Genomic DNA, 11891 nt, shown 5'->3' on the forward strand with positions numbered 1-11891 from the left:
AAAAGGATCTTGGTTGCTCCAAAGCATGCACCTGTAAAAACTATTTCGCAATGGCAGCTTTCATATTTATATCCTGAAAACATGACTATATGGAGTAGCTTGGTAAAACAACTTTTATATTTCAGAAAGTGCATTGCTAGATATATATTTAGACTGTGCACATAAATGAATCAATAAATATACAAGATTGTAAAGACTGTGCAAAGCTGCAGCCTTTTAAACAAGTGTTGTGAGATGAATTCAATAGTCTTTCACATGCAGACACAATTGTTCTTAGATTTCAGGACCACAGTCTGCTACAGAAAAACATAGCAAAGTAATTTTTAACACTGAACATGCTGACTGATGTATGAATATATACTTTGGCATGGTAGCTCAGCTGAATAAATTGAGATTTACTATTTGCTGTCTGGTATTTGCACATGATTGAAAATGGGCATTTCTTTTACATTATGGGACACTCAAACAAATGCACAAATGTAAAGAGCATACATGTGTAATGCCTATGAACACTGTTTCTTTTAATACATTTTCTATTACATAAAAGTTAAACAGCAAGGAACTTGTATATTAATGTGTTCTTATTAAGATCTGGAATATTTTGACCATAGCTACGTATCATCATAAATATAAATCATAAATATATATATATATATAATATATATATATATATATATATATATATATATATATATATATATATATATATATAATATATATATATATATATATATATATATATATATATATATATATATATAATATAATTATATATAAATATATATAATATTAGGGCAGCACGGTGGCTCAGGGGTTAGCACTCTGGCCTTTGCAGCGCTAGGTCCTAGGTTCGAATCCCAGCCAGGACACTATCTACATGGAGTTTGCAGGTTCTCCCCGTGTCTGCGTGGGTTTCCTCCGGGTACTCCGGTTTCCTCCCACATTCCAAAAACATGCAGTTAGGTTCATTGGCTCCCCCGAAATTGACCTAGACTACATTAATGACATATGACTATAGTAGGGACATTAGATTGTGAGCTCCTTTGAGGGACAGTTAGTGACACAACTAGGAACTCTGTACAGCGCTGCGTAATATGATGGCGCTATATAAATACTGTATAATAATAATAATAATAATAATATTAAGGGTAGGACTAAATCTGGCTAGTAGGGAAAGGTTTTTAGAAATCATTTTTTATCTAATATTTTTAATGACAATAATTCAAATAATAAATAAATTTCAATTACTGTATTTTTCTTTAATTGCTGTTTATCTGCATAATTGTTCACAAACTATTACACTGCATGTGCTCTATCCAGCATTTCTGTAACACTTCAGTAACATAATTATAACATTGCATTCTGTAGTCATGTTTCCCAGCTTTAAACTCACACTGCAAAACCAACTTGATTTTTGTCAGGTTTCAACAACATAGAATGTTAATTTAGTATAAAACATCAAATAAATAACATGTTGATAAAAAAGGGCCACTCTAACATAAATAAGCCAAAAAAGGCCTTTGGTAAAGTACAAAGAGTGATCAACCAAATAATCTATATAGTCAGTGTTTATGAAATACCTTTGTATTTCACATTAATGCTTAGTCTATGCAAACAAACGGTATATGAGATGTACATAATTAATCTGTTCACTTAGCACAAGGTACTGATTTCGGCTTTTGTGCAGCCCCATTTGCAACAAATGCCTGCCACTCCAATAGACATTTCTCTTCTTGTCCTAGAGAATGTTGTCCAGGGGAACCATTTTGAAGATAGAGTACCGCTGTTCTGAGATTCACGCTGACTTTTTCTGTCTGTATCTCCCACTTGATGCATGTACTCACTAAAATCCTCAGATGCGGGTATGTGGTCTTTGAAATCATCATAGGCGATAAGGGGATCTTTCAATAACTGTTGCTGTTGTAATTGGAAATCAAGCTTATGAGGCTGTTCAAGGTTATTTTCTAAAAGTGCCTGCAACATCAACTGGTTTACTTCTCTGTTAGTAGAATCCTGCAAGTTATCTTAGGGAAAAACAAAAACATGAAAATATGTCATATTAAGTAAATATCTCAATATTTACTTGTGTTTATTTTCAAAGTTTTATTTAACTTTATTAGGGACCTATTATCTACTGAAGATATTTCAATCTTGTAAAAGCACTACATATTCAGTCATCTGAAAAGACAAATAGAAATAGTAATGTACATGGCAATCACAATTTGTTTGTACTATTCTGAGCCTGGTAAAAAAGTCTAATTTATTGCAGTAAGTGCAATAAGTTTTGCTCTATGTACTGTCTCTCTACACATATGTTCAGGTTTATTAGATAACACCAATCATTTACAGTCTGGCCATATTGCTCTTACAGTCTACTAAAAAATGAAAATAATAATAAATAACCTATTATGTGTTGTTATAAAACAGTGATAACCCAATAGTATGTGTCTTATATAAAGATATGTTGAATCAATCTTTTTTCAATTACGGTTTTTCCAGAGGTCACCGTGGGTTTCTTCTGTGGTGAAACAAGCTCCTTCCTAGTTGCGTCTATTCAGTTTCATTACTGTTAAATCAGCAGAGCTAACAATGTGAGACCAGTGAAGATATTATCCCAGGTAAGTAGCTACTGATCTTTTTATCTGCCTAAATGGGAGTAAATCTTTGCATTGACCAATAATACAAGTGGAATTCTAAATACCAGTTTAGGAGGACCAATTCTGTCACTCACCACCCATCTAAGGGGACACCATCAAAGTAAAGGGGCATTTCCCTAGTGGTGAAAATGTACTTCTCCACTAAACTTTTCCTTCTGTTCAGTATTCTTCACTTTGTGATTGCTATTGAAGGGTAGTAAAGAACTGACATTCTGTTTTACATACCTCTTTATTCTTTTATTACTATATTTCCAACTTGCTGATCATGATCATGTTATAAAATGTTTAGTAGAAGTTACTAATACTTATAAAAATATTTTAAGGATTCCTCCGAAATTAGACGGTTAAAAGGCTGTCTAACATGATCCAAATATTTTTTTTAACATTTTTTGCATTGGTTATTATTGTATGCATTATTAAAAATGGTTATGGGATTCTACCTGGTAAAAAACAAATAATATGTCTAACCAAATATTGTTTTACTAGCTTTTACTAGTTCAAGTAGGATTCCTGAAAGTGAAATGTTGCTTCTGGCCATGCAGTTGCTTTTTTTTTTACTCTGGAGGAAGAACCACATCATTAACGGCGCAAGCTTTCATGGGTATACCCACAAAAAAATTTGTCCTGAAACTGTACCTGTTAGGTTGTAGGAAACTGCAATGTAATTAATACTGCCCGTGATTACTTTTTTATTTGCACTATTTGTGTTTTATTACATACCTAAAGTTATGTAGTTGGTTTGTGAAGATGGGTAATAGTTTTCTAAATTGTTTTGAAGCAATAAAAAAAAAGCCAAACTAGTAATAGTCTATAGCTAGCTGAACATTAGTTACTTAGTAGGGGTATAATATCAAAATAAGTTGGTTTAGGTGCCAAAGCCTTTGGTGTCCAAAATTGGACTATATTTAGAAGAAAAGGGAAAAGATAATGTAAATAGAAAGAAGAAAAGGGAAAAATATAGTGTGAATAGAGTACCCTATCATGAAAATGTATTCATAATCTTATCGTTGTTTTAAAGCTTTTTGTATTCAAAGAATAATAACATTATACTGTTTTTATACATAATTACTGTAAACCTATGGTGCTTTTTTAGAAGCCTCTTTTCTTTTCTAAAAAAAAAAACTGTACTTTATAAGCTATCATTTTCATTTATACAAATCATTCCATAGCAAAATTTTGACACTGATTGGTGCCTGGACACTGACGATCAAAGATGAAGATGTGTCCATACCAATCTCTATCTAACTAATACATATAAAACTGATTCATTGTATTGCAATTTCATTAAAAAAAATATTATTAGACATTGAGTAGTGGAACCTAATACAGTAACACTATGGGATCTATTTATAAAACAGTGAATTTGACATTCACTGGTGAAGAAATTGATTTTTGCCATTGAAACACAATGACCTGGAAAACTCTCCACCATTGTGTTTCAATGAATGCCAGATTCACGGATGTATAAATTGATCCCTTTAAGTAGCTCTGATAAACAAAGGTCTCACTGAGAACAGGTGTTTTCGGTCATGTAGTAGTTGTTGCTGCAATTTAATATTAATTTCCTTGCTGCATGAGTGGCGTTTCTTGTATTTAATGAGCCAGGTATAGCCAGTCCAAAATATGCTAAACCTACACGTAACATTTTACAACCCAGGGAACTGATCATGACCAAATTCTGGTCAACATACTGCCCAAAAAACCTAGGCATGCTAAGCTTACAATACATACATCAGTCCCATAGAAAATCATAATTTAGGACTATAAGTGATAAAAATGTGTTCTCTTAACATGTATCGAATTTTTTAAGTGAATTTTCACCTCACAGGCTGACCAAGTTTGTATATGTAATATATAGGACATTTACCATGCCTCCTCATCACAAACTAAACCTAACTTGGAATGTATTTCTCATTTCCAATGTTGACCCTTATGCTGGCCATACAGATTGAACAATAAGCAGCTCAAAGATGTAGTTATTGTAAATGCTCTTTAACAAGGAAGCAGCTGGTTTAATACATAGACAAAAGAACTGGATGGTACCTATATCTTGAGGATGGCCCTTTATGAACTAAAATAGTTGTTAAGTGCATTTGAGGGATTATTGTGTATTTTTATTAAATTTTGCTATTTTACATGTCATCAGAAAACTCTAGAACTAATTTAAATTCTTTTTACAGAACTTTATGATTTGCTTTTAGTCACTGAGAACCTATACAATGGAATCTAACACATTCTCCTCAGAGGACACTGGGCAGCAGGTGGGCAGGAGGGGCGCGCGCTGAGATGGCTAGAGCAGCGCGGATTGGTGGAAATTGGCGGGCTGCTCACCTCTCCTCAGGATAACGGACTGCTTCTGCTCTTCCTCAGGGGTTTCCACAGGCAACCGCTTCCAGCGGGACCCCCCGCACGTAAAGATGACAGCACGGATAAACTCTCGTCCGCACAGCTTCACCCCGTACTCCGTGCCGCTCACGGGGCTTCTCTGTACCCTCAGCTCACCGGGCAGAGCGGCAACAAGCATCAGCATACCAGCCACGAATAGCACGGTGCCTCTCAGGAGAGCCATTGGGGACAGCCCGTCACCTGAGGCACCGGGGGCTCTGTATGAACGGGACGAGCTGAGTCCTCTTGTCACTTCAGTTCCCGGTGTGTCAGTGATGTCCCGAATCACCCGCACCACCGCTTTATATCCCCCATCAGACACAGCCGTGACTCACCCGACTCTTTCCCCCTCCCACCTGGATCTTCTCTCGTTAGCGCCTTCCACCTCGCTGCATCCGCTGTCTTACATTCGCCATATGTGATGTAAGCGAATAGATGCAGGGATATACATCCAAACAATATCTATTAGCAGGCACAGCTCCTGACCAGGGAAGTCTCCATTTACTAACCTTCCCTAAAGTTCTCTGCCCATCATGTGACCTGAGAATCAGAAAAGAGTTTCTGTACTTTGATACCCTGAGGTTTGGCAACAAAAGTTTACTTTCTTATGAAAATTGTTTATATCTTTACAAAGAAAGTTCCATCCTCATGAAAAACTGCTACCCATAAAACTTACCTATGAAAAATGCTACAGATAACATTTTTCTTTCCTGTTTTCCTGCCATCCTACTGCCTAACTCTAAAGTGGAACTAAAGGTATAAAGAAAATTGTCAACAGGCAGGTTATTTATTGCAAAACAGAGTGTACCTGCAAGGCAAGAAGAACGCCATTTCTCTGCATCAGTATCCCGACCAGCTGCATTGGCAAACCAAGTAAATTGGTAATAATGAAGTCATCCTGCCAACAGATATCAGTTATATAAACACAGTTCCCAAATCATTCTTAACACATCTGGATATCTGCTCACGAAAAAAAACAAAGTAATTCATTTTCTTTGATAGATGAAAACCTAATACCTTATAACACATACAATGCTAATAGACCCAAAATGGACCAAATGTCCAGGTGTTTGTAATGAAGAAATTAACTTCTTAATTTTCATAATTTTTGCAGTTGATAAACAAAACTTCATAGTTTCAGGATCCATAATTATACCCAAAAATGTAAATCTGGTACAACGTGGTTTAGTGGGATACTAAATAGATTAACAAACTTACAAAACTTGTCAAGCAAATTAGTGCATAAGGAGGAACTCAAACAAAAAAAAAATCAGTCAATCAAATAATATACCCCACCACCCCGATATGGTCATAATCAAAAAAATTACAATACCAAGACAAAGAAAAGCCCATGGTCATACAGCAATCAAAATAGTGCTTACTGAAAATTGAGGCCAAGTAAAAAAACATCAAGATAACCTGCATATAAGACAGAAGGCTGACTAGATATCAGCTATTGCCAACGAAGCACCATGACTAAAGCATTATCAACCAATTTAGAGATTATTGGCGCCAAATCTTTATCAACGTCATCCAAGGATGCTCCAAAGAAAAGGAGAGGTGATTAAGTGAAATGGACCTATTTTTATGAAAACAGGTCAAACTCAACAAGCAGTGAACAAAATGAAAGGAGTTTTATCAACCACCAATGAGTAGTTGTAACAAGCCAATGGCATGTTTTGTGAACCTGTAATACAGCGCTGTTCATTCTAAACAGGATCCTAAAAGTCTTCCGTAAGCGCTCAAGGAGACATAAACATAACCTGCTGTTAGGAGATCAAGAAGTTAGTTGTCTGCTCTCTGGTTAACAGCTCAGAACATCTCCTGCTTCCCTTTAGCTGTACGGCTTCCATCTGAGACGTACCTTTCTCACCATCCCCAGTGCATACACTGGGTTTAAGGGGATTTTAGGAGCAGATTAGTCCCTAGTTTCAATCCTGCCCTGCCATTGGCTGCTAAGACTTTATAGCCTTTCTGCTCACAGCAAGGAGTAGCCTATTGTAGCATTAAGTTTGGATGACCTGCTGCTTTTGTGTCTATCTGTTGGATCTTCTGTTGCTGACTCCTGTAATCCTGTCTCCTGACCCTGTAATTGTATTCTGCCTGGACTGACCTTTGCCTGTGACCACAACTCTGCTTTGTCTTTCCAATAAATACCTTGTTTTGCAAACTGAATTGCCTGTGTGTGACCCCCTGGCTTTTTCTTGGACTTGCCTCTGTTTGACTGTCCTGTACTGGATTATCTTGGGTTTATGGTCCTCTGTCAGTCCTTTTCCGGAAGTCATTTGCACACAGAAGTCCTGAAGGCTGGAATTGTGCAAATAGTGGGGGTTTGTATAGGTGAAGAATGCAAAATTAAGAGTTCAACTGGTGGGTACTGTAACCCAACTGGCACAGCCCATGGACACTCAGGCCCCCTTATGTAAAACCAAAGATTCCTTTTGTCAAACAAATTTCTTTGGTGTGGTGAACACCACACATTTGAAAACTTCATCAATGCTTGCAAATTATTTTTTGGCTGTGGTGACTCCCATCTGGCACTGAGTCTCAGAGAAGTGGCTAAGTCATCTACCTTCTCCAAGGAGATTCCCAGACATGACCTTCAACCTGCCTGATGGGGACGTATCTCTCCCCTCAGTGGACATTTTTTCAAGGCTATGGGTGTTGTGTTTGCAGACCCGACTTCAACTGCAGAAGAAAAACCTAATAGACTTCTGCAGGGTCAATCACATGCCAATTTTGCCTGGCCTTTTCCATTACCATTGCCAGACTCTTTAAATGAGACTATCCAAAAGTTACATGGAAAGGCTTTCTACACTTGCTGCATCCTCCAGAACTCATACCACTTCTGAGTATAGTTCTTCTCCCTTTCCATCTGAGGAGCTCATGCAGTTGGGCTCCTGCAGGCTGGCAGCTACAGAGAGGTTGAGGATAAGATCAGAAGGGCCCTGTTTATATTGTATATATAGTTCAGCGCCTAGGTGGGCCCATGGAAACCCACCTATGAAAAGCAGGTATTTCCTCAAAAGTTTTATTGCATCTTATTACCTGTTGAAAATGCGGGGATTCTTCAGTTATGCATTGCCAGGTTCCTGGATAGCAGTGCTCCTAGCAATTTTAATGGATATTTTTCTGGCCTGCTCTGTTGGAATTTCAGTTGTTAACTTACCTGAGCCATTATATGTATTGAGTTTAGATGATTCTGCAGGGGGAACCCAACTACCACAACTTCTGGGCTTTTGGTTAAGGTGGGCGCTGCCCATTCAGAGATTTTTGGATAAATAATAGATAAATAACTAAAACCCAGTGATTGATTTGGAATGGGGGCAGATTGTCAATGTATGTTGAAAAGTGCTTGGCAAGCCTATTGCCTCTCTGTTGCCAGTGCAACTAAGAATGTTAAAGCAGATCCCTTACCTCGTAACTTACCTCAAGCAAGATCTTGCTCAAGTTCCATTCCTGAATCTATCCACCCTATTAACTGTGTGGTTGGGGTTCAGTCTACAAATTATCATTCACTTGACCTATCTATTGTCTTAGCACCCCACTACTAAGCCCCTCCTAAAGGTAAACCCTCGCTTGTATGTGCCATTGTCCCTCTGTCCGCAGGTCTTCCTACAGTACCATAAAGCTAAAGCCACTGGATGGTCAGGTAAAAGAAAATTTTGTCACTACTGGTACACCACGTTTAGTGGTCATCCCTTTCTGAGGATGCTCAAATGTAAAAGCTTCACACACATCTCCAGCTAGAACCCTCCATCCACTACCCATTCTGATCTCAAGAATGATTTAAAATAGGCTTCTGGGCAACAGAAAAGGTTTGCAGCTCGTCATTGCTGCAAATAATAATATTAACAGAAGTTTTCTCCTGGGAATATAGTTTGGGTTCCTATCTGAAATATTGCCCTTTGTCTCCTAAACTTGGGCTAAAATTCATTGTTCTGTACCCTATTGCTGAAAAAATAAGTAAAGTAACTTACATGGTAACTCTACCTCGTTCTACCAGTAGTGTGGACACCTTCCATGTCTCTTTCTTAAAATCAGCTGCTAATCCAGCACTTGGAGCTTCCTCCCCCAGTTGATGCTGAGGGTAAGCCTGGGTATGAAGTTGAGAAATTTTAAGATTCTTGTTAGGTAAAAAAATCCCTCTATTATTTAATAGCTTCTAAAGGTTACAGAACAGAAGAGAGGAGCTAGGTTCCAGCCCACCATGTTAATGCTGAAGAGTTTCAATTCACTGGTGGAAAGTCTGGAGGCCCCTCTTCAGGAGGTGGGTACAGTTAGGAGATCAAGGAGTTAGTTGTCTGCCCTCTGGTCAGCAGCTCGCATGATTTCCTGCTTCCCTTTTGTCAACTCTTTTTTTTTTTGACTTGCCTCTGTTAGACTCTCCTGTGCTGCATTATCTGTGGGCTCCTGGTCTTCTATCAGTCCTTCCCAGATGCCTTTTGTGAACAGAAGTTCTGGGGGTAACAGTGTGCTATGATGGTGCAACTAGCCTCCTAAGGTTCCTGTAGTTTCTGAATTAGCTGGGTTCCTATAGGAGAAGAGTAGAGGGTTAGAATGGGGGACTGGTAACTGGTGAGTAGTGGTGCTGGACCAATACTTTACCAAAGCCAGCCCCCAGTAGGTAACCATTAAAAGGCTAGATGGAGAGATCCTAGTTTATGGATGCTAACATATTGACAAGCTGCAAGGTAGGGAGGCCGTCATGTAAAGTTGTGCAGTTCTATATGTTGGTATAGGCATCAATAAAAGCCTGGCTCATGAGAAGTAGTAAAAATAGGCTACAGCATAGCTGAGCAAATGCACAAAATCCATGTGGAAAATGCACAGTAATAGCTAAGAGGGTCTGATTTAAAGACACGTTTAAGTAAGAAGTTGAAGAGAGATACAGACAAGAAAGAAGAGGTGAAAGATATGCTTCAGGTGTAGCGGAGCTAGATCCCAAAAAATAAAGCTCTGATGTCGCTGCAGCCTGGAGAAAAAAAAGGAAAGAATATCTGTAATCCCAAATTGTTAGAAACTTGTGGGTGTTCTACATGATGCTAGACCAGCGGTCGCCAACCTTTTCAGGTCCGTGGATCACTAAAATCACCATCTCCCAACCACACATGTGCGGGGAGCCGGGTGTCACTCAAAGGGGGAGAAACCTCCCCCAGAGTGTCGTCATTATAACATAACCCCCCAACTCTGCTATTGCAGATCTGAGCCTGCAATGGGAGAATGGGCAGGTTGTGCCCAGGAACACAGCCCGTCCCTGAGCCTGGAAATTGCTCGGGGGACATGGTCCGGAGCTCTGGCTGGTGCGTCCCCCCGGCATGGTCCTTTTCCTGACCCCGCTCGGGAGTGCACCGACCAGAGCTGCAGACCCCCAAAATTTTCTCCCAGACCACCAGTTGGTGACCGCTGTGCTAGACAGCTTTTGCATTGATCAAGAAGCCATCTAAACTAGATTCTGACTCCTTATAACAAACATTGAAATCACCAAACCTACGCAATCATCGGTTTTGCAACTAATTAAAAGAGGGTGCACAGTTTCCTTTCAGGGGTAGTCAGTGACTGGGAAGTGCAGCAAAACATGCCATGGACATAAAACAATAGGTTCATGACAGAAAATAAAAGTCATGTACAGAGATCCAAAACTTTGTGAGCTTACTGCAAGACCACCAGATATGCAGCATGTCTCCAGGCACGCCACAACCCTTGACACATGTCCTGACTGCCTTAGGCATATATTTGTACATGAGCATATTCATATACACAAGGAGAGACAGCTGACCAAATTAGGTTACTCCTTATATTGTGTCTCTCCCAGATATGATTGCTAGACAGCTGCTTTATCTGACCAGCTGCATATTATTTTGTCAGGTTAGGGATACCCAAGCCTCCCAAATGTCTGTGAGTACATAATGTTGCTTTGGAAACCCGTGGTTTCCAATTCAGCCAAATTATGGCATTAGGTTTGTTTTGTAGACTACACAGCCAGTACGCCCATATCTATATGAGCAACAAAACTTTTACATCCTTCGGGGCATGTGTTGGGGACATTATCCGGCAATTGATCCAGTGTTCTGCGCCACTGCAATATCACACACTGTTCATTCTGTCTGATGGTGTCGCTCACAGCAGCCAGGAGGACAAGGAAAAAGCCACCTCTCCTGCTTATCAGCCGTGCAGCCTGAAATGTACCTTTTTGGCATCCACAGCACACACTCTGAGGCTGTGACGGTGCAACAGGATTTTAGGAGCAGATTATACCCTGGATTCATCCTGCCCCTACATTGGCTGCTAGGGCTTTATAGCCTTTCTGCTCACAATCATCAGTGCTTAACTTGAGCTCACCTGCTGCTGTTGTGTTTTCATTAGATTTACTGTTGCTGACTATGTCTGTTTCTGACCCTGTGAGTGTATGCTGCGTGGATCGACCTTTTGCCTGTGACCCTGAGTGGCTGTTTTTGTCTTTGCTCTTCAATATCTTGTCTGCTGGACTAATGACTTGTGCATGACCTCTGGCTCAGTATTCTGCACATGCCTCCTTTGGAATCCCTAGGACAACCATGTGCTGGGTGGCGCAAATAGCCTCTCAAGACTGAGCTTACTATAGATGAAGACTGCAGCGTTAGATTGGGGGACTGACATTTGGCATTTCACTGGTGGTGGACCAGGACCTTACAGTATGTTTGAAGAAAACTGAATTGATTTTGTCACACCTGGGAACTCTGGCACACTGTTTTCTTTGCTTTTTTAATTTTTTTGCTATTATTTACTGTTTTTTAGGTTCAAAACTAAACTAACATGGTTTGTGAGGGTAAATCTCTAATTATAATGCAACATCAGTTTGTGGTTTTG

General features: G+C 39.3%; 1 protein-coding gene across 1 annotated transcript; it reads right to left on the bottom strand.

The window, feature by feature from the left end:
- Window positions 1–1095: 1095 nt before the first annotated feature.
- On the bottom strand, window positions 1096–5304 carry LOC140326030 (relaxin-3-like). Its single transcript, XM_072404222.1, has 2 exons — window positions 4989–5304; window positions 1096–2024 (listed from the first exon to the last, which is right to left on the bottom strand). Exons 1-2 carry the CDS (start codon window positions 5224–5226, stop codon window positions 1654–1656), a joined length of 609 nt encoding a protein of 202 aa, XP_072260323.1. The 5' UTR covers window positions 5227–5304; the 3' UTR covers window positions 1096–1653.
- Between the last annotated feature and the right edge of the window lie 6587 nt (window positions 5305–11891).

The sequence above is a fragment of the Pyxicephalus adspersus genome, chromosome 3 (assembly GCF_032062135.1).
Source record: "Pyxicephalus adspersus chromosome 3, UCB_Pads_2.0, whole genome shotgun sequence".
Lineage (NCBI taxonomy): Eukaryota > Metazoa > Chordata > Amphibia > Anura > Pyxicephalidae > Pyxicephalus > Pyxicephalus adspersus.

Coding starts and splice junctions, on each gene's coding strand:
- LOC140326030 (XM_072404222.1), bottom strand. CDS start 5,226: ATGGCTCTCCTGAGAGGCACCGTGCTATTCGTGGCTGGTATGCTGATG. Junction 2,025..4,988: donor GTCCGTTATCCTGAGGAGAG/GTGAGCAGCCCG, acceptor TTTTTCCCTAAG/ATAACTTGCAGGATTCTACT.